Source organism: Oncorhynchus mykiss, chromosome 11 (assembly GCF_013265735.2).
Source record: "Oncorhynchus mykiss isolate Arlee chromosome 11, USDA_OmykA_1.1, whole genome shotgun sequence".
NCBI lineage: Eukaryota > Metazoa > Chordata > Actinopteri > Salmoniformes > Salmonidae > Oncorhynchus > Oncorhynchus mykiss.
The window spans coordinates 47,293,251-47,314,133 of record NC_048575.1 but is presented as its reverse complement, the minus strand read 5'-3'; the positions used below and the strand labels follow the sequence as shown (position 1 = coordinate 47,314,133).

Here is a 20,883-nt window from a genome sequence, read left to right as displayed (position 1 = left end):
ACAATAACTATATCAGGCTAACCAAATGGTAAAGTGTGTTTTTTTTTTTGCTAATGACCTTTGATCTTACCTCCAGATCTACTGGCACCGTGGTGAAAGACATGGTCAGCTCCCCATCAGAGAACTCCTTCAGCTCCTTCAGAAACATCTGCTCTATGTCCAAACCTGTCACACACACGCACGCACGCACACACAATGTATAGATTGCAAGGTTTGGGGTCAATTCCACAAATTCCAACAAATGTCTTCTCCCTGTAATACCACTAATTCAATTCAATTACCGATATTCTCCTGCAACGAGGACACACACTTTTCACCAATGGGAGTACACGTTTGGAAGAGGTAAATAGTAATTGAAGCCGCCTAATATTAATTAGAAATAGACTGTACGTGTAATGTCACTGTTAAAGCACAGGCAGTCCAGTTATACTGTAGATACAAATATATCGATACAAATGTTAAATTATTTTTTAAAACCTGAGTGTATAAAACATCCTAACATTGAATAGCACCCCCTTTTGCCCTCAATTTTGCCAGGGCATGGACTCTACAAGGTGTTGAAAGCGTTCCACAGGGATACTGGCCCATGTTGACTCCAATGCTTCCCACAGTTGTGTCAAGTTGGCTGGATGTCCTTTGGGTGGTGGACCATTCTTGATACCCAAGAGAAACTGTTGAGCGTGAAAAACCCAGCAGCATTGCAGTTCTTGACACACTCAAACCGGTGTGCCTAGCATCTACTACCATACCCCGTTCAAAGGTACTTAAATCTTTTGTCTTGCCCATTCACCCTCTGAACGGTACACATACACAATCCATGACAGTTGACTCAAGGCTTAAAAATCCTTTAACCTGTCTCCTCCCCTTCATCTACACAGATTGAAGTGGATTTAACAAGTGACATCAATAAGGGATCATAGCTTTCACCTGGATTCACCTGGTCAGTCTGTCATGGAAAGAGCAGGTTTTTGTACACTCAGTGTATACAAAGTACATGTCATTGAATTCAAGTTTATTCAATTCTGAATTCCAACTATATCTTTTACAATTTCCCAAACAGCTTAACTCCAATTCAAGTCCAATTTCATTGCCCTAATTAAATTGTCCACTTCATGAGTTACATCGCTGCAGGCAGGCAGGCAGGCAGACAGACACAATCCAGCCAGCTGCAAACACACACCTTGAAACTGGGCCTCGCCAGCGTTAGGACCGGTTGTGACATCATAGGGGGAGATGCTGCTTCTCTCTTCCAATGCCCTCAGCAGCTCCTCCAGGTCCACCGAGCAGTGGCCAACTTGGATCCACATCACCTCTGACTGTAGCCGCAGGGCCTCTGAGAAAACACACACAGGCTGCATCAAAAACAAACCGATAGTCAGTCATTGGCGTTATATTAGACCATGTCGTCCTATTATGTTTGTAAATGGCACTGAAACCACCCGGGGGAGAAATGTACAGGCCGCAAATATCTCAGGGACACTGCATCAAGACCATCATATCATACAGAGGTACTCTCACAAAGTGGTGTCAGTGACATCAGTTCAACTCATCCCACTCAGGAGCTGTTGGGCCCCTTGACTGTATGTGAATGGACAAAGCCGTCGGTGACCACACGCCGTTCATTCCTATGTGACGACTCAACGGCACAGTTGAAGCTCGGGAAGTCGGTTTCAGCTTGCTAAGATGGCGTCAAATGCGGGGGATACCTCAAGACATTACATGCGTAGTTTGAGCCACTCGGGGGAAGTGACGTTGCAGATTAGCTCAGTGCTGCCTCTTCTTGAAGGCTGACCGGGATACTGCAGGCTGCCAGTAGCAGCGAAATTATCCTAATGACCTTTTTCTGTGTGCAATTTCAAAATAAATGGTTCAAGGACATACATTTGGTGTAATCGAAGCAATTATTGGTACCATGATTGTCTCCTAATGTTTTATTTATTTACACAAATATTGCCCTAGAAGATTGGCATTTTACCTTTCACCATAATTGGGATATCCTGCTTTCTGAAAACAACAGCCTGCAGTACCCCGGTCTGCCTTGAAATTCATGGCTTCAATGAGAGGGGGCAGTTGTTCTCTCCTCCACAGAACACATACACACACACACACACACACACACACATAATCCGGTAAATCACAGCTAAGACATAGGGATACGCAATGGAGAACAACAAGATTGCTTGCTTGGTTGCTTGTTTTACTGATTTATTGGCAGGGGAAGAACACACACACACACACACCATGCACTCATGCATGCACACACGCACACACCTGCCATGTCAGAGGTAGTGAATCATAACGGTGTGTTTAAAGTGTCAAATACAACAAACCCAGCAACCCAGAGGGGTTGAAAGAAACACACACAGGCAGACGCACATGTACACATTCTGACACTCTTTCTTCTATTCTCTTTCTGTCTAGATGTCATGACTTGTTACTCTTTATTCCCCTCCCTCGGCCATGCACATACCCTCTCTCCTGGTGGGTGTTAACCGAGTCATATCGGGGTTCTTTGTGTGTGTCCTGCGTCGGCCCATTACCCCCAGGGGGGCGCCATCGGCCCTCACCTCCTAAGAGCTCCCCCAGCGGTGCACAGATCGGCTCCACTGCCTCTTGAAGAATCTCCCTGGCGACCACCATCGCCATGGACAACACCCCCTCCTCTCCTGCCCGTTGCTTGTGGTGATGGACCACTCGGAGGATGCTGGACTCCAGAGCTTCATAGTCGGAGCTGGATCAGACAGGGGGAGGGGATCATTACACTACATCTGCACAAAGCCCTCAGGGCCTGTCTGAAACAATAAACACACATTTTCATAATATACCATCTAACACACACATCAGACAATACAGACACCCAAATGTACAAACACACGCAAAATATCACCCACATGATTTATCCCATCAATTCTGTGTGTGTGCGCATATGTGGGTGTGTGCATGTACCTGTCGAGCACATCGTCCCTCATCAAAGTGAGGGAGAGTTTTCCTCTGTGGTGGAGCTGCAGTAGTTTGATGTCGTCTCTCCACAGCAGAGCAGACTCACACACCCTAACCCTCTTAAGGTACCGCACTGTCTCCCCTGGCAACCCCACGTCACATTTCTGACCACACAGGACCGGGACATACACACAATCTGATCGCTCCTCCTGAGAGAGAGACACACACACATACACAGAAAGTACAAATACAAGACACAAAAATAAACGTAAACTCAACTTCCAACACATAAACAAGTACACAAAGGCTACAATACAGACACATGCAAACACACACACACACACACACACACACAATTCACATACATAAATACCATGCACACGTGAACATGTCCCCACACATTACCTGGTTGAGGAAATAGGCGTAACAAAGTGTTGAAGCCACAGAATCTACATCTGGGTCCACCCCTCCTAGGACAGCATGGACTTTAGGAAAGTCAGGTCCTGATGCCTGGAACAAACAAAAAGACAAGCACACATACAGAAGAGGTTGACAAGATCACGCAGCATCAGAGTTATTGCATTGACAACGTTTACACTTCGGTTTGTTTTTCTGTTCTGTGGATTAGCAAGCATTTTAAAGTAGCTGTAGCATGACCTGAAATATGACCTATAATTAATTACAGTATGAGTGAAATCGTTTTCCTTCCAAAAAGTGGTAATTAAGTATGTTACAAATAAGCATTTCTGAGTTGGAATGGTTTTGGCATAAACACTCCTAGAAAAAAATGGTTCTTTGTGGTTCTATATAGAAACGTTTGGTTCTTTGGGGTTCTATATAGAAACGTTTGGTTCTTTGGGGTTCTATATAGAAACGTTTGGTTCTTTGGATGAGATTAAATAACCCTTTACCCCAAAAAGTTGTATATATACACAGTGCTTTCAGAAAGTATTCATACCCCTTGACTTATTCCACATTTTGTTGTGTTAGACTGAATTAAAAAAATTAATTAGATAGATTTTTTTTAAATCACCCAACTACACACAATACCACATAATGACAAAGTGAAAACATGTTTAGGACATTTTTGCAAATGTATTGAAAATTAAATACAGAAATATCTAATTTACATAAGTATTCACACCCCTGAGCCAAAACATGTATAATCCCCTTTGGCAGCGATTACAGCTGTGAGTCTTTCTGGGTAAGTCTCTAAGAGCTTTGCACACCTGGATTGTACAATATTTGCACATTATTTATTTTTTTATTCTTCAACATTTGTCAAGTTGGTTGTTGATCATTGCATAACAGCCATTGTCAAGTCTTGCCATAGATTTTTAAGCCAATTTAAGTCAAAACTGTAACTAGGCCACTCAGGATTGTCGTCTTGGTAAGCAACTCGTGTATATTTGGCCTTGTGTTTTAGGTTATTGTCCTGCTGAAAGGTGAATTTGTCTCCCAATTTGTCTGGTGAAAGCAGACTGAACCAGGTTTTCCTCTAGGATTTTGCCTGTGCTTAGCTCTATTCTATTTTTTTTTATCCCCCCCCAAAAAACGAAGTGAGTCCTTGCCGATGACAAGCATCCCCATAACATGATGCAGCCACCACCATGCTTGAAAATATGAAGACTTCGTGATGTGTTGTCTTGGATATGCCCCAAATATAACGCTTTGTGTTCAGAACATAATGTTTATTTCATTGCCAAATGTTAATTTAGTGCCTTATTGCAAACAAGATGCATGTTTTGGAATATTTGTATTCTGTACAGGCTTCCTTCTTTTCATTCTGTCATTTATGTTAGTGTTGTGGAGTAACTACAATGTTGTTGATCCATCCTCAGTTTTCTCATGTCACAGGCATTCAACTCTGTAACTGTTTTAAAGTCACCATTGGCGTCATGGTGAAATCTCTAAGCAGTTTCCTTCCTCTCCGTTAACTGAGTTAGGGGGAGGCCTGTATGTCTTTTAGTGACTGGGTGTATTGATACACCACCCAAAGTGTAATTAATAACTTCAACATGCTCAAAATTATATTAAATGTCTATAAAAAAAAAGTGTTTACCCATCTACCAATTATTTGCGAAGCACTGGAAAACCTCTCTGGTCATTGTGGTGAAATCTGTGTTTGAAATTCACTGCTCGACTGAGGGACCTTACAGTTATGTTACTTACCTACAGTGGGGAGAACAAGTATTTGATACACTGCCGATTTTGCATGTTTTCACACTTACAAAGCATGTAGAGGTCTGTAATTTTTTATCATAGGTACATTTCAACTGTGAGAGACGGAATCTAAAACAAAAATCCAGAAAATCACATTGTATGATTTTTAAGTAATTAATTTGCGTTTTATTGCATGAAATAAGTATTTGATCACCTACCAACCAGTAAGACGGGCCTGGACATGCGCTGGCTTGAGCAGGGGGACCTTGCGTGCGCTGCAGGATTTTAATCCATGACGGCGTAGTGTGTTACTAATGGTTTTCTTTGAGACTGTGGTCCCAGCTCTCTTCAGGTCATTGACCAGGTCCTGCCGTGTAGTTCTGGCCTGATCCCTCACCTTCCTCATGATCATTGATGCCCCACGAGGTGAGATCTTGCATGGAGTCCCAGAACGAGGGTGATTGACCGTCATCTTGAACTTCTTCCATTTTCTAATAATTGAGCCAACAGTTGTTGCCTTCTCACCAAGCTGCTTGCCTACTGTCCTGTAGCCCATCCCAGCCTTGTGCAGGTCTACAATTTTATCCCTGATGTCCTAACACAGCATTCTGGTCTTGGCCATTGTGGAAAGGTTGGAGTCTGTTTGATTGAGTGTGTGGGCAGGTGTCTTTTATACAGGTAACGAATGTAATAGTTAATACAGGTAATGAGTGGAGAACAGGAGGGATTCTTAAAGAAAAACTAACAGGTCTGTGAGAGCCGGAATTCTTACTGGTTGGTAGGTGATCAAATACTTATGTCATGCAATAAAATGCTAATTAATTACTTAAAAATCATACAATGTGATTTTCTGGATTTTTGTTTTAGATTCCGTCTCTCACAGTTGAAATGTACCTACGATAAAAAAATTACAGACCTCTACATGCTTTGTAAGTGTGAAAACATGCAAAATCGTCAGTGTATCAAATACTTGTTCTCCCCACTGTATGTGTGGGGCACAGAGATGAGGTAGTCATTAAAAAATTATGTTGAACACTATTATTGCACACAGAGTAAGTCCATTCAACTTATTATGTGACTTGTTAAGCACATTTCTACTCCTGAACTTATTTAATATTGCCATAACAAAGGGGTTGAATATTTAATGACAAATTACATTTCAGCTTTTAATTTTTAATAAAATGTCTAAACATTTCTAAAAACATAGTTCTACTTTGACATTGTGGGGTATTGTGTGTAGGCCAGTGACACAAAATATAAATGTAATCCATTTTAAATTCAGGGGCATGATTTTACACAAAAATGGCTAGCTGACATCCAACACCGTTAGCTCACTACGGCAAGGGGAAGATCGAATTTATATTTTGAAACATTGTGCCGAGGTCTGAATGGCAAACTACAAGGTTCAAACAAACTTGTGCTGTTGCAAACTAAATACTATCAAGAAGCAAGAGAAAATAATGTTTAATAAAAGCATACTCTCTTAGATAAAGGGTTCTATATTGACTTTTTTGGTCAATTCAAAATGTAACTGCCATTCTGACTCAAAAAACAACTGCCAATTAATTCCAGCATGACAAGTAGCCTACCAATAAGCACGTTATTTTCAATGTATTAAAGTAAGCAAAGTTGATTATTTAATTGAAATATATAAAGCCAAAGTCATATGATATAAACTATAGGCTAGATAAATAACGATGAAACATTATTAGAAATTGAGCACATTTGTTAGCTAGCTACCTAGATAACTCAGCTAGCTAAATATAAAAAGTTAGATTACTTTAATTCACCACTTTATAAGCCAGCTAACTCTTTTAAATAAACATTCTTTTTTTATTATGGGATATTCCAAATAGAGCTACAGACGCAGCCTGACATTGGCATTATAAGCCAATTGTTGGTTTTATGTCAGTATTTCAGTGTGGAGTCAATTTAGGGGACAAGCCTGTTTCATGAAGCCATAGAAGACTGTGGCTGACAGAGGGGGAATATATAAATTACTTATTATAAATGAAATATAATAAGCATTAACAAACTATGTTTTGCTCAGTTTGGCAGTAACCCAGAACTAACAGAGGCAGAGGATCTCTCTAGCGGTTGCTGCTGACAACAACTGCATGTCAGTTGTTCTTCTACATCATAGTAATTCTATGTCTGCATCACATTTTGTCTTCATTGTGGCAGATTAACTCATGCTTATTTCTGAAGATTAACTCATGCTTATTTCTGAAGATTAACTCATGCTTATTTCTGAAGATTAACTCATGTTTTTGCTCCTTCTCATTCTCTGGAACCAGTCAAACACGTAGCCCAACGGCTAAGGAGGGACGTGTGGCAGGAGCTGGACGTGTGGCGGGAGTTGGACCTGCGGCCGAAGGGTGGCCGGTTCAAATCCCAGGTGGCCGCTTGAAAAACAAAAATGGGTAGAAGTGATCTGACAACAGTAGGGCTGCTGGGTTCACACCTGCAAACAATTCCCCTACAGTTGGGTCCTTGAACAAGGCTCTTAACCCCACAATGTGCTCACCATCCAGGGTTGCTGCATGCAGTTTGAACCTGTGACCGTCTCAACTGTATGTTTGGGGGTGTTGAGAACTGAGCAAAAGACACATTTTTGTTGTTCACTGTAACTAATGGACAAAGGACAGTATATTGTATTGAATTGTAAAGAAGTCAACCAGAGTTGATAGGGGCCATCATTCAAACAAAGAAATGCCTCCCTGGCCACCAGTACATATTTCCAAATTATGTTTGCATACAGTGTGAAGTATTTGCCCCCATTCAAATTTGTTCTACTTCTGCATATTTTTGATACTGAATGTTTTTGATACTGAATGTCTTCAACCAAATCCAAATATTAAATAAAGGGAACCTGAGTGAACAAATAACACAACAATTACATAATTGTTCAGAATTAGTTGGGTAACATAGATTATTAAGATGTTTATTTTGCATAATATGCTTATGTGAGATACTTGTCCTTTTGGACTATAGGGTTGGCAGCTGCACTTTTCCCTCAGGTGGGGCTCAGTCACCTGGGGCCCAGAGAGGGGAGAGGTCAGGCTTGTCTTTCACATGTCCCTGGTGCTATGCAGAATATCAGAAAGGGAAGAGGACAGAATGGAACATTGTCTTCATATGTGAATGTGTCTTTACCTATTCTTAAACCATGTGAAGGCATGGAGTGATTAATGGGGAACCAATTACTTGTCTCCACAATGCCTGTGCGCTTATCCTGGGATAGTGTATGACCTAGAGGCTCACTCCCCTCAGTGAGCTTGTCCAGGAGTGGGGTGAAGAGGGGGTTTACTTGAGATGGGAGTATCTAGAGTTGACAATTGATATATGCCATTGGATGAGTTGGTGTTTTTGTACTATGAAGTACCAGGAACGAGATTAGAACCTGTCTTAGGGAACAAACTGAACGATAATTTATAGCGAATGCTATTTGGCTATGGGATACTTCTCTCTCTCTCAAGTAAGTATTTCTTTGTGAACAGTTCCTAAGATCTGTGATTTGTCATGTAAGTTGAGAGGGGTGTATCTTGGCTATAAAAGATCTTTGTACTTTTCTGTATTCACTTTTCAATGGTTCATTAGAGATAGCGCATCATTGAAAGTCAAAAAGGGCTATTGCGAAGCTCTTAATAAAAATATGTAGTTTAAGTGTAACTCTGACTGGTGTGTAGTTTGTAACTCTCCTCATTTGGTAAAGCAGAAAAAGGCCACCACAGTTTTCAAGCATGAACTGCTCGTTTCAAGTCCTGCCACAACATCTCAATTGGGATTAGGTCTGGACATTGACTGGGCCATTCAAAAACTTCACATATGTTGCTTTTTATACATTTTCATGTAAATTTGATTGTGTGTTTTGGATCATTGTCTTGCTGCATGACCCATCTGCGCTTCACCATCAGCTCACAGACAGATGGCCTGACATTCTCCTGTAGAATTCTCTGATACAGAGCAGAATTCATGGTTTCTTCTGTTAAGGCAAGTCGTCCAGGTCCTGAGGCAGCAAAGCATCCCCAAACCATCACACTACCACCACTGTGCTTGACCTTTGCTATAAGGTTCGTACTGTGGAATGCAGTGTTTGGTTTTTGCCAGGCATAATGGGATCCAAGTCGTGTAATTTCACTTTCTGTGAGAAAACAAGCAATGTGTAGTGTAGAGAATCATTGTACCATCTAAACCACTGTGAAATAACTTTTCAATAACCAAAAATATTGTATTTTCAGCTTGTTTGAAGCAGTAAAGTAAAAGTGATAGTGTGGAATTCGGAGCATTCCTGAATGTGGGCATTTCTGCATCTGCAGGAACACCCCCCCCCCCCCCCTCAAATCAATATTCATGCTGCTGTGACACTTTTGAATGTGGGTCTAAAGGGAAATAAAAACAATATCTGAGTTTTTTTCTCACGCCTGCCAAACACCTGCCCTCACTGTCGTTAATGGAACCGTGGGAAAATATTTCCCGACAGGCTGGGGCCCAGGACACTGTCTACCGGTCACCTCCTGCTAGCACAGCAGGAAGGAGGCTGGGGCGACACCGTGCGCTCACTAGCTAGCTTAATCTTTAGCGACACCGTGTGCTCGCTTGCTGTTTAGCTAGCAAGCACACACTGTCTCCCCCACCTCCTGCCTGCTATGTACTGGAGAAAACTGTGTCCAACAGGTGGGGACGAAGCACACCGTCTCCCAGTCTCCCCACGTCCGCTAGTAAAGCAGGCGGGAGGTTGGGGCGACACCATGTGCTAACTAAAATCAATACAAAAATGAACGTCCCTTTCTCAGGACCCTGTCTTTCAAAGATAATTTGTAAAAATCTAAATAACTACACAGATCCTCATTGTAAAGGGTTTAAACACCCTTTCCGTGCTTGTTCAATGAACCATAAACAATTAATCAACATGCACCTGTGGAACGGTCGTTAAGACACTAACAGCTTACAGACGGCAGGCAATTAAGGTAACAGTTATGAAAACTTAGGACACTAAAGAGGCCTTTCTACTGACTCTGAAAAACACCAAAAGAAAGATGCCCAGGGTCCCTGCTCATGCAGGGACCCTGGGCAAACATGCCTTAGGCATGCTGCAAGGAGGCATGAGGACTGTAGATGTGGCCAGGGCAATAAATTGCAATGTCCGTACTATGAGACACCTAAGACAGCTCTACAGGGAAACAGGACGGACAGCTGATCATCCTCGCAGTGGCAGACCATGTGTAACACCTGCACAGGATCGGTACATCCGAACATCACACCTGCGGGACAGGTACAGGATGGCAACAACAACAGCCTGAGTTACACCAGGACTGCACAATCCCTCCATCAGTGCTCAGACTGTTCGCAATAGGCTGAGAGAGGCTGGACTGAGGGCTTGTAGGCCTGTTGTAAGGCAGGTCCTCACCAGACATCACCGGCAACAACGTCGCCTATGGGCACAAACCCACCGTCGCTGGACCAGACAGGACTGGCAAAAAGTGCTCTTCACTGACGAGTCACAGTTTTGTCTCACCAGGGGTAATGGTCGGATTCACGTTTATCGTCAAAGGAATGAGCATTACACCGAGGCCTGTACTCTGGAGCGTAATCGATTTGCAGGTGGGGCGGTGTGTCACAGCACCATCGGACTGAGCTTGTTGTCATTGCAGGCAATCTCAAACCTGTGATTTCCTGCAAGACAGGAATGCAGAGTTCTGCCATTACCAGCGAAGAGCCCGGATCTCAATCCCATTGAGCACGTCTGGGACGTGTTGAATCGAAGGGTGAGGGCTAGGGCCATTCCCTCCAGAAATGTCCAGTAACTTGCAGGTGCCTTGGTGGAAGAGTGGAGTAACATCTCACAGCAAGAACTGGCAAATCTGGTGCATTCCATGAGGAGGAGATGCACTGCAGTACTTAATGCAGCAGCTGGTGGCCACACCAGATACTGACTGTTACTTTTTACTTTATATACTGTATATATGTATATATATATTTTTTTAATCCATTATTTTACCAGGTAAGTTGACTGAGAACACATTCTCATTTACAGCAATGACCTGGGGAATAGTTACAGGGGAGAGGAGGGGGATGAATGAGACAATTGTAAGCTGGGGATGATTTGGTAGCCATGCTGGTTTGAGTGCCAGATTGGGAATTTAGCCAGGACACCGGGGTTAACACCCCTACTCTTACGATAAGTGCCATGGGATCTTTAATGACCTCAGAGAGTCGGGACACCCGTTTGACGTCCCATCCGAAAGACGGCACCCTACACAATCACTACCCTGGGGAATTGGGATATTTTTTAGACCAGAGGAAAGAGTGCCTCCTACTGGCCCTCCAACACCACTTCCAGGAGCATCTCGTCTCCCGCCCAGGGACTGACCAGGACCAACCCTGCTTAGCTTCAGAAGAAAGCCAGCAGTGGTATGCAGGGTGGTATGCTCCTGGCATACCATATTTTGACCCCCCTTTGTTCAGGGACACATTATTCCATTTATGTTAGTCACGTGTCTGTGGAACTGATTCAGTTTATGTCTCAGTTGTTGAATCTTATGTTCATACAAATATTTACACATGTTAAGTTTGCTGAAAATAAACGCAGTTGACTGAGAGGACGTTTCTTTTTTTGCTGAGTTTAGCTAGTGACACGGTGTACTAGCTTGCTAGTTAGCTAGCTAGTACACAGTGTTGCTCCTGCCTCCCGCCTGCTGTGTACCGGAGTCTTCCTTAGGACTAGCTGGCTAAGGTAGCACACAGTGTCCTTCGCTCCCACTTGCCGAACACCTGCCCTCGTTGTCATTAACAGAACTGCGGGAAAACAATGCCTGACAGGCGGGGGGGCAAAGGACACACTACCGCTGTGTACTAGCTATAGCTAGCTACACTTCTCTTTGGCAGCTGGAAATGAACAGATGGGAATGATTAGTACCATTAAAGGTAGAATATTGAACAAAAAGTAATTGTTGGCGCTTGTTGATTGATGAAATGTTTTAATAATCAGGCCGATGTGGAGTCTGCTTACCAGACTTTTCTCACATCTTTCAATTCTGTATTTCGCCACTGCTTTCCCTTAGTTAAATCACACAGGAGAGCAGCAGATGGGTTCTGGAAACCTTGGTTTAGTTGTGGCCTCCCAAGTGGCGCAGCGGTTTAAGGCACTGCAGTGCTTGAGGCATCACTACAGACAAGGGTTCGATCCAAAGCTGTGTCACAACCGACCGGGAGTCCAATAGGGCGGCACACAATTGGCCCATCCGGGTCAGGGAAGGGTTTGGCCGGGGGGGGGGGGGGTATACTTGGTTCATCGAGCTGGAATGGTCTTTCCTCCAACACATTGGTGCAGCGGGCAGGTGTTAAGAAGCGTGGTTTGGCGGGTCAATTTTCGGAGGACGAATGACTCGACCTTTGCCTCTTCCGAGTCCGTTGGGGAGTTGCAGTGATGAGACAAGATTGTCATTGGGGATTAAAAAAGTCACAAATCTGTGATCCTGATGTTATTTCATTGTGAATGTGGGTTCCTCTCTTGTCAAAGAAAATAGAGAAAACTGACAGAAATCCCTTGGATTACATCCCTTCTCTGCTTCAGTTTGAGGTAATTGGTAACTTAAAGATATCAGCAGCAGGCCATGATGAAATCGGTGCATCTTTGGTGAAATCAGTGTCTTCCTCATTACTGAGCCTCTAACGTATATCTTCACCAAATCATTGTTACTAAAGAGTTTAAAATGGCCAATGTTATCCTCCTCTATAGAGAATGTTGAAACATTTAAATCAACACTGTATTCTATGTGAGCACCGTAAAAACTACTCCACAGATATGGTTCTTTAGCAACAATGAATCCGCTCTTGTCATCTTTTTAGATTTGTCCAAGGCGTTTGACACGGTTGATCATAAAATATGACTTTCTAAATTGCATTATTACAGTTTTCATGATTATACATATAATTGCCTTTATAGTTATGATTGTGGTAGAGCTCAAAGTGTTTATGCAAATGGCCGTGCATCTACTAGGGACAAGATATCCTGTGGCTGCAGTTGGACCTTTGTTATTCACAATCTACATCCGTGACCTTCCTGCTGTGTCTTCTACCATACTTCCCATTCTCTTTGTTGATGATAACAATTTGATTTTATCACACAGAAATGCTGATTCACTAATTAATGAAGACAATTCAGGTATGGCCACATTTTCTGAATGGTTCCAGATCATTTGCTAATCTTTAAATGTTAAACAATCCAACTGTATTGTATTCGCTAGTAATAAGACATATTGTTATAATAATAATACATTTTAAAAAAGAGCGAGAATCTCAATTGGTGGGAATGAAATGGAACTGGTCACATCCACTAGATTCCTCTGAGTTCTAAGTGATGAAAAGTTGTCCTGGAAAGATCATATTACATTTGTCTCCAGCTATACTATAGCTTCATTTATCCATATCTCATTTACTGTGATATTGTCTGGACAAGATCATATGCCTCCTACCTACACAAATTACTCATCATAAAAATAAACAAATTGTAAGACTAGCCACCTCCTTTAAATACCTATTTACGACAATAATGTACGCCAATTATGCCACTTTCATCTACAAATACTCATACCTGCCAGACAGTTTACCTAAATCCTTCAATTGATTCTTCCAGATGAATTCAGATATCCATCTATATAACACAAGACACTGCGATAACCTTCACCCTCCCCACAGCCGCACCTCACATCGTCAATTCTCTATTAGATATAGAAGGTACTATACTCTGGAATTCCTATCTTCACATTGCCAAAACATCATCACCCCTCAATAACTTTAAGTGAAGACTGGGGGTCAGCCTTATGAACCAAACTACTCAGTTATCTCCTCCATATAGCATAACTCTCCCACACTCACATAAAAAATAAATATATATGTTTTTTTCGTGATTACTGATCAATTCATTTATACATTTGTAATTAGCAGGTTTTATTATCTGTTTTAACAAACCTTTTTTTTATTTGTGTACTTGTATATTGTATTGTGTGTTGTTTTTTTGTGGTGTGGTTTTCATATAAGGCCTTGGGCTTCCAACCACACCGTTTTTATTTTATTACATTTTTATCTGTATTGATGTCTATCACTTTCTTTGGTGCAAATAAATATATTAATAAAATAAATAAATAAATAAAATGTATTCTCTGTGGGATTTATCAGCGGTTGGCATCCAATGTTATGACGCATTACCGCAATCTAATGTACTGGAGCACCCCGGCCTCCCGCCTATGTACTGGAGTCATAGCTTAAAAATGGACCAATAGAAGTACAAATAGGGGTTCCTGCAGATGCAGGAATGCCCACATGCAGGAACGCCCCGAATTGCGGACTGCAGTTGCACCCTTCTCAGTAAAAGACGCAAAAACTAAACTGAAGAACGGGAAGCATAGAAATAGCGCACATAGAACATATCTACACTTTTTAGCCTATAATTTATATTTCTATGTGAATTAGGTCAGGTGGCCCAAGAAGTTACATAGTGAAGCTTTAACTTCTTATGCCACTGCAGCCTGTGACATGAAAGAAAGATAAGCTGTGAGAAGTGTTTTAGGCAGAGCAGAAATAGCTGATATCATCTAATCCCTAAAGCAGGTATGACTGTTGTTGGGGGTTACCCTGGGAGTCGGGTGTGGGGGTACACCAATGCCATGATTACTGTATGTGATAACCTTTGTATGCTTGAAATTTGCAATGATGGAAAAGTACTGGATAATGGAGATGTACTGCTTTAGTTCTCAGGCTGAGAACTGCCTGCACCTGCTGATAGTCACGCAGCCTCAAGGCCGAGATGTTCCGAAAGTAGCAAAGGGCCTGAGACTACACAGGTGTGGTCGATGGCTTATAGTAGAGTGAGAAACCACAGTCTAGACATGTTTTTCTTATCTTAGATACTTTGTCTCTAATCCAATGCAACAATGTTAAGGTATGATTGACGGTAGGTTGTCCACACCAACTACCATAAAGACAGTTGTCTCCTGTTTCGCAACACAGATCTTTACTGTAGACTACTGAGGTATTCTGTATGTGAATCTCTGTCTGCAATTGCATTTTATTACTAAAGAGTTTTATACCAAGGTTCCTGTGTCATCCATCTGGAAGACTGATTGTTGAAGGAAACTTACATCACCCCATGCAAAGGACCACCCAACACTGCTGGAATGTAGTACTTAGACAAACATGCATAATGCAAAATATGATGTGTGGTGTGCGTGATCAGTGGTTTGTGTGTACTTGCATGTGTGTATCCTAGTCACTACTACCAGTACTACACCAGTGAGAATGAAGAGTACTACGTCATACACAGTTGTGATAGGATGGGATAGAAAGTATCTGGGGTGGTTGTTACATTGAGCTAGTCAGCATATTAAGGCAGTATTGGGTATACACGCCAACTGCAGTATACCGTGCCACACTGGCCTGCTGAAATCTCTCCTGGATGCAACCACAGGTCCAATAGGGAAATTAGCAATGAATACCCATCCATATCTCAGTCTCATATTACCGTGCATGTCCATGATTAGAGTGGATGAGGAGGGGAGCAGGGAGGGATGTGCACCGGGCAGGGATATCTGTTTGAGATGTTAATATCTGGTCTCATGTTTCTTAAAGTGGATGGATGGGGGAGGTGGGATAAAGGGGGGTGGTTGGGTTGGTCGATACTCTGATGGCTACGGGAGGAAGAGACGCATTAGTGGAGAAAGGAAAGCCACTCACGGTCTGTTCCACTGCAGCAGCAGCAGCAGCAGCAGCACACAGACAACAAAACACACAGCCGGTACCGCTCTCTCATCTCCATTTCGCTGTGTGCTCCTCATCTAAAATTCACCCCATTCATCTCAAGGAGGCTCGGGGTGGACAGACGCAGTGCTGCTGCTTTTCTCTGCCTTGCTTAGCTCTTAATGCTTTCCCTCTCTCTTACCCTCCATTATCTCTGTCCTTCCATCATCTCCTCTCTTTCACCACCACTGTATTCTGTTTATGAACCCCTCCTACTCCTCCCTTCTATAGCTCAGCGGTAATATTGTGCCTCCTTCTCCAGTGACGTGGCTAATTTAGCAGGGCTGCCTGCCCATAAAGCCTTCCGTACTAAAGGCTAAAATGACTAACAGCTGACTGCTGCCTGGGCATCAGTGATTTACAGTGTGTCGTCACGAATAAAAGGAAAGCTTTTTAGAAAAATGTATACACACACACACACACACACACGTACATATCAAAACACAGACACACATGCGCATTCCCCATGTGTGTAAGAAACAACAGTCTGTGTGCTTCTGTCCACCACATTCACTGTCCAAGTCAAAGAGTGTCCAGGTCTAAATGTTTTAGGTCTACTATGGCAATACATCTCTGTATATATATGTACATCTCTGTATATGTCTCCAATCTCCACAAAGTGTGCAGACACTGGGCAGGGTTCTGCCATGGGGTGAAGGTCAAGGTGATCCACTTTCCAAATCCCCTTGCCAAAGCCTAGATCAATGTGTTCCTCAAAAACATGTGTGCACTGTGTATGCATGCGTGCGTATGTGGATGTGTGTGTGTGTCCACTAAGCACATTGCCTTAGTGCCATGCCCGAGAGCGAGCAAGAAAGCGAGAGAGTGAAAGAGAAAGAGCCACAGACAGAAAGAGAAAGCGAGCGATTAAGGAAGATAGACCCAGTAAGCACTTATACAGGAAAGCCAATTAGAGGTATGGATGTTCTGGATGGTTGCCATGCAGGAGAAGATGAAAAAGGAGGAAGAGAGGCCATTCACACACTGCAGTGCTAAAGGGAAGGTGAAAAAAAGATGGCGAGAATGAGAGAGCGACAGAGGGGGGAGCAGTACTCATGTCGATAAACATGTATTGTACAACACGGCATCTCCAACCAGGACACAACTAGCATCCTTATAGTCCAATTGCACGAGCACGAGCCTTGGCTTGTGCGAGCCGCCTGTTTCTGTAGCGCGAGACAGCTTGATGTACAAGTACACCCGCTGGACTGGACACTATAGTCCATTGCAGGGCCTTAACCTCAATCTGTCTCCTTAATGCGGCGTGCCAAGCAGAAACGCATTGGGTCCCATTTTTACAGTCTTCTTTGGTATGACTCGGGCCGACGATTGAATTCCCAACCTTCCAATCTCAGGGCGGACACTAACCACAAGGCGGCCACTGAGTTGGGCCTTATCGTCCAATTACTCTTTCTCTTTCAGTTGGCCCAATTTATCCCAATCTCCATGGTGGATCCCATGCTCCCATGTGTATTTCCTGCTTTCTGTTATGACATCATCTCTGTCTTATCCTTCTATGTCATCCTAGTAGGATCCCATGATCTCATCACACAAAAGGGAACTGTGTATTCAATCGATGGACCATCAAAAAAACAACAACATTGCACACTCTACCTACAACACACACAACTACCTACAACAATAGGCATACTGACACTATTAGGCTGTAATGCATGGCTCTGGACATATACAGAAAACAACAGCCTTCACTGGGGTTTGTCTATTCGGGGGGCTTTAGACAACATGCCTCTATGGAGAATGACCAAACAAAATCAAGCAACTTTAGACCTCACCCGCATGTTTATTGTAGCTACAGGCCTACACTCATTTATACTGTTGTGATGTAGCCTAAGCCTACCTAAAACAAACAGTTAGTATCCTTTCGCCTACCTGTCAAGTAAGTGAGTAGACATCATGAGGTGTTTACAACAACTTTTTACTGGAAACTACTTCCCTGAGCTCTGCCGAGACAGCAGGCCTTAAATGCAAATAGTTTGCTTGATGACATATTAGGCGTAAATAAAATGCAAATAGTGCGCTTGATGACAGATTAGGCGTTATCTGCAGCATAGGTGCGTACGGGCTGGTGCGTACGGGCTGGTGCGTGCCTCTGATGAACTTGCTGTTTCCATGCATTCCCTGATCAAAATTAAATTTTTTAAAAATGTGTGGGAGGAGAAGCTTATGGTTTGGACCACTCGTTTCTATTCATCATTCAGGCCTGGCGCCGTAGCCTACTAAAGGTGCTGCTTGTGGGGCAAAGAAACGAGAGAATGTACAGTTCAGCAACAGGAATACAGCCTGTAGCATGTCGTCATCATCCCAATCAGTAAAACCCTTATTAACCCCGGGCTGTTTAGGCTAAAACTCACCAGCATGGTCTTGGCCCGCCGTAAATAATCTTCCATGTTGGACTTTGTCGTTGCGGGGACGCTGCAGTCTCCATATACAAGTTTACAACCCTGGTTGTCTTTGCGCTGTTGTGCCGCCGAATCCCCCGCTGCGCTCACTGCAGCATTGGCTCAACTAGCGGTCCTCCCTCTCCAGGCTGGCCAGATATGGAGTGGGTGTGACGGGAAGCTATCCAGCGGGGGCGCGCTCGCTGAATTCAACGTGCACCCAACGTTTGGGAACCACCGCCAATGGCAAAAATGTATCCGGGTAGATTAAATCCGTTTATAACAGACAGGAAAGCAAACATGGATAGAGCGCCCAGCCGCTTCAGAAATGCAGAATGCTGCAGCGCCGAGGATACGGTTTGACGTGTTTGTAGTAGCCTACTGATGATACTGTCCGACCACGGAGGCCAAGGACTGTGTGTGTGTGTTTATGCGCGTGAGTGTTTCGTGCGTGTGGTCGCGTGCGCGTCCCGTTGGCGCACAAATTGATAATATGCACAGCATGACAAATAAAAACCCAGAGGTTGTTTTTAAGAACCGTCAATAAAATGTTGAACGCTCATACAATTGCCTTGGCATACATTTTATTATTATTATTTTTAACTGTGATTGAACAGTAATCAACCCCTATTGAATTAAAACGCAATGAGAAAATGTTATAGGATAACATAAAAAACACACATTCGGGAAGATCTCTCTCTCTCTTACTCACAGACTTGCAATTTGTGATTGACCGCATTCAAAGGGCGTTTGGCGTTACACACTGTAGTCCCCGAGTCACATAGGCCTACCCAACCATTTCATAATACCAGTAGGTCTTATTTAAAAGTGGTGCCTCTCACCCCTCCTCAAGCTCACTCCTGTCCTCTATAAACGGGAGGTCATGACTGTAACTGACTGGCTATCACTTGGTAATAATTCATTTTTGTTCCTCAACAAAATGCAATTCTATAATTGTTATTAGAAACTGGGTGGTTCGAGCCCAGAATGCTGATTGGCTGACAGCTGTGGTATATCAGACATATACCACAGGTATGACAAAACGTTCATTTTTACAGCTCTGATTACGTTGGTAACCAGTTTATAATGGCAGTAAGGCACATATATGGCCAATACACCATGTCTAAGGGCTGTGTCCAGGCACTCTGCATTGCTTCATGCTTAAGATCAGCCGTTAGCCGTGGTTTATTGGCCATACACCATACCCCTCCGGCCTTAATATAGTCAACATTGTTGTTCCTTGTTTGAAACCAAAATTAACATTTTTCTGAAGTCTACTTTGTTGAAACCACACAGAAGTTGTGGAGGGACATCCGATGTATGAGCAGCAAATAGCTTACCAGAGATATGAGATTTCAGTATGGACAGCGGCGAAACATTGGTCTCGTCCCGACTCCAGAGAACTGACCTTCAGCACCACACTGACAGTGGACAGCGGCCGTTAGGTAGGCGGGACTATCAGTAGCCTAAATCTCACTGGCCTCTAAGGAAAACAGAATTTAATTGAAGAGGGCTGCACAATAATCCCGAAAGGGAAAGCTCCCAGTGTGGTTGTTCAGCCATATTTCAAACGTTCAACTTTTACAAGTGTACATAATAGGGAACACATAAGTGAAATAGACTTCTTCAGTGATTCGGACTCTAACCAGGCTAGTCAACTCCACAACTCGAAAATTCTTGCAAATAAACTGGTCTTGCATGGCCAGGGCAGGTGTATAACCCATGGTGTGGGCACGTGCAGAACATTATAGCTGAGAGTCGGGGAGGGGAGATAGAGAAAGTGAAATGATGGAGAGAGCTGACCACTGCCGCCCAGTGTCCATTGCCCGATAGAGCATCAACGGTCTTGCCAGCTCACCAGCTACAACTATCCCCCGTACCAAATCTTCCTCTTGTAATTTCTCTGAAAAACTGTCTCCGAGGTGAATGTGTAATTCACTCACTGTTCACAACTGACTGACCAATTTTTGTATTTTTCCAATAATTGGTCTTTTGGCCGATCACGTCAGATCATTTAATGTCAGAGCTGATCTGATTGGTCAAAAGACCAATTAGTGAAAAAAATATAGGCCGGCCTTAATAACTAGCCTACTTAAATTACTAAATGAGGACCAGATTTATGTCGTGATGGCACCAACCAAAAAGCCACTTTTCTGTCATGAGGCATATTATATAGGTTCACCAGAACTTGACTGAGTTTCCAATAACTTTTAACGAGAACAAGGAGACGCCATCACCACCACCCCACCCCCGGTTTTATGGGGAAATAGAGCAATCATGGAGCATTATGCGTCACCACTAAATAATTTCCCATTACTCCAACGGTTGGGCCTAAACCTTACCACTCCCAAACCGGCTCATTTTCCCGTTGAACAATAGGGTTAATTGATTTAAATGTTTATCTCTGCCGCTATGCGCCCTGATGACTTCACGAGGGGTCTTTAAAGATTATTATCATCATTTCCATTATCCACATCTCTTTTCAAATGGGAGACAGAGGAATAACATCCTGCCCTAAGCTGAACAAATAATTATTAGATTCTCGAAACAAACAGACGACCCCTTTCCCCGCACCCCCTGTGTG

General features: G+C 43.1%; 1 protein-coding gene across 4 annotated transcripts in view; it reads right to left on the bottom strand.

The window, feature by feature from the left end:
- The window catches only part of LOC110535786 (protein prune homolog 2), a 76,084-nt gene that overhangs the window by 32,959 nt on the left and 22,242 nt on the right, over nucleotides 1-20,883 (bottom strand). For 3 of the 4 annotated variants that reach the window (XM_021621046.2, XM_021621047.2, XM_021621048.2), the window contains exons 1-6: nucleotides 18,273-18,690; nucleotides 3,346-3,450; nucleotides 2,947-3,149; nucleotides 2,568-2,731; nucleotides 1,181-1,333; nucleotides 71-165 (exon numbers count right to left, since the gene is read on the bottom strand). In XM_021621046.2, the coding sequence (XP_021476721.2) occupies nucleotides 71-165; nucleotides 1,181-1,333; nucleotides 2,568-2,731; nucleotides 2,947-3,149; nucleotides 3,346-3,450; nucleotides 18,273-18,308 (756 nt within the window). In that variant the 5' untranslated portion in view covers nucleotides 18,309-18,690. Of the gene's footprint in view, nucleotides 1-70; nucleotides 166-1,180; nucleotides 1,334-2,567; nucleotides 2,732-2,946; nucleotides 3,150-3,345; nucleotides 3,451-18,272; nucleotides 18,691-20,883 lie in introns of those variants that run through there. The other variant, XM_036935599.1, reaches the window with a different exon arrangement.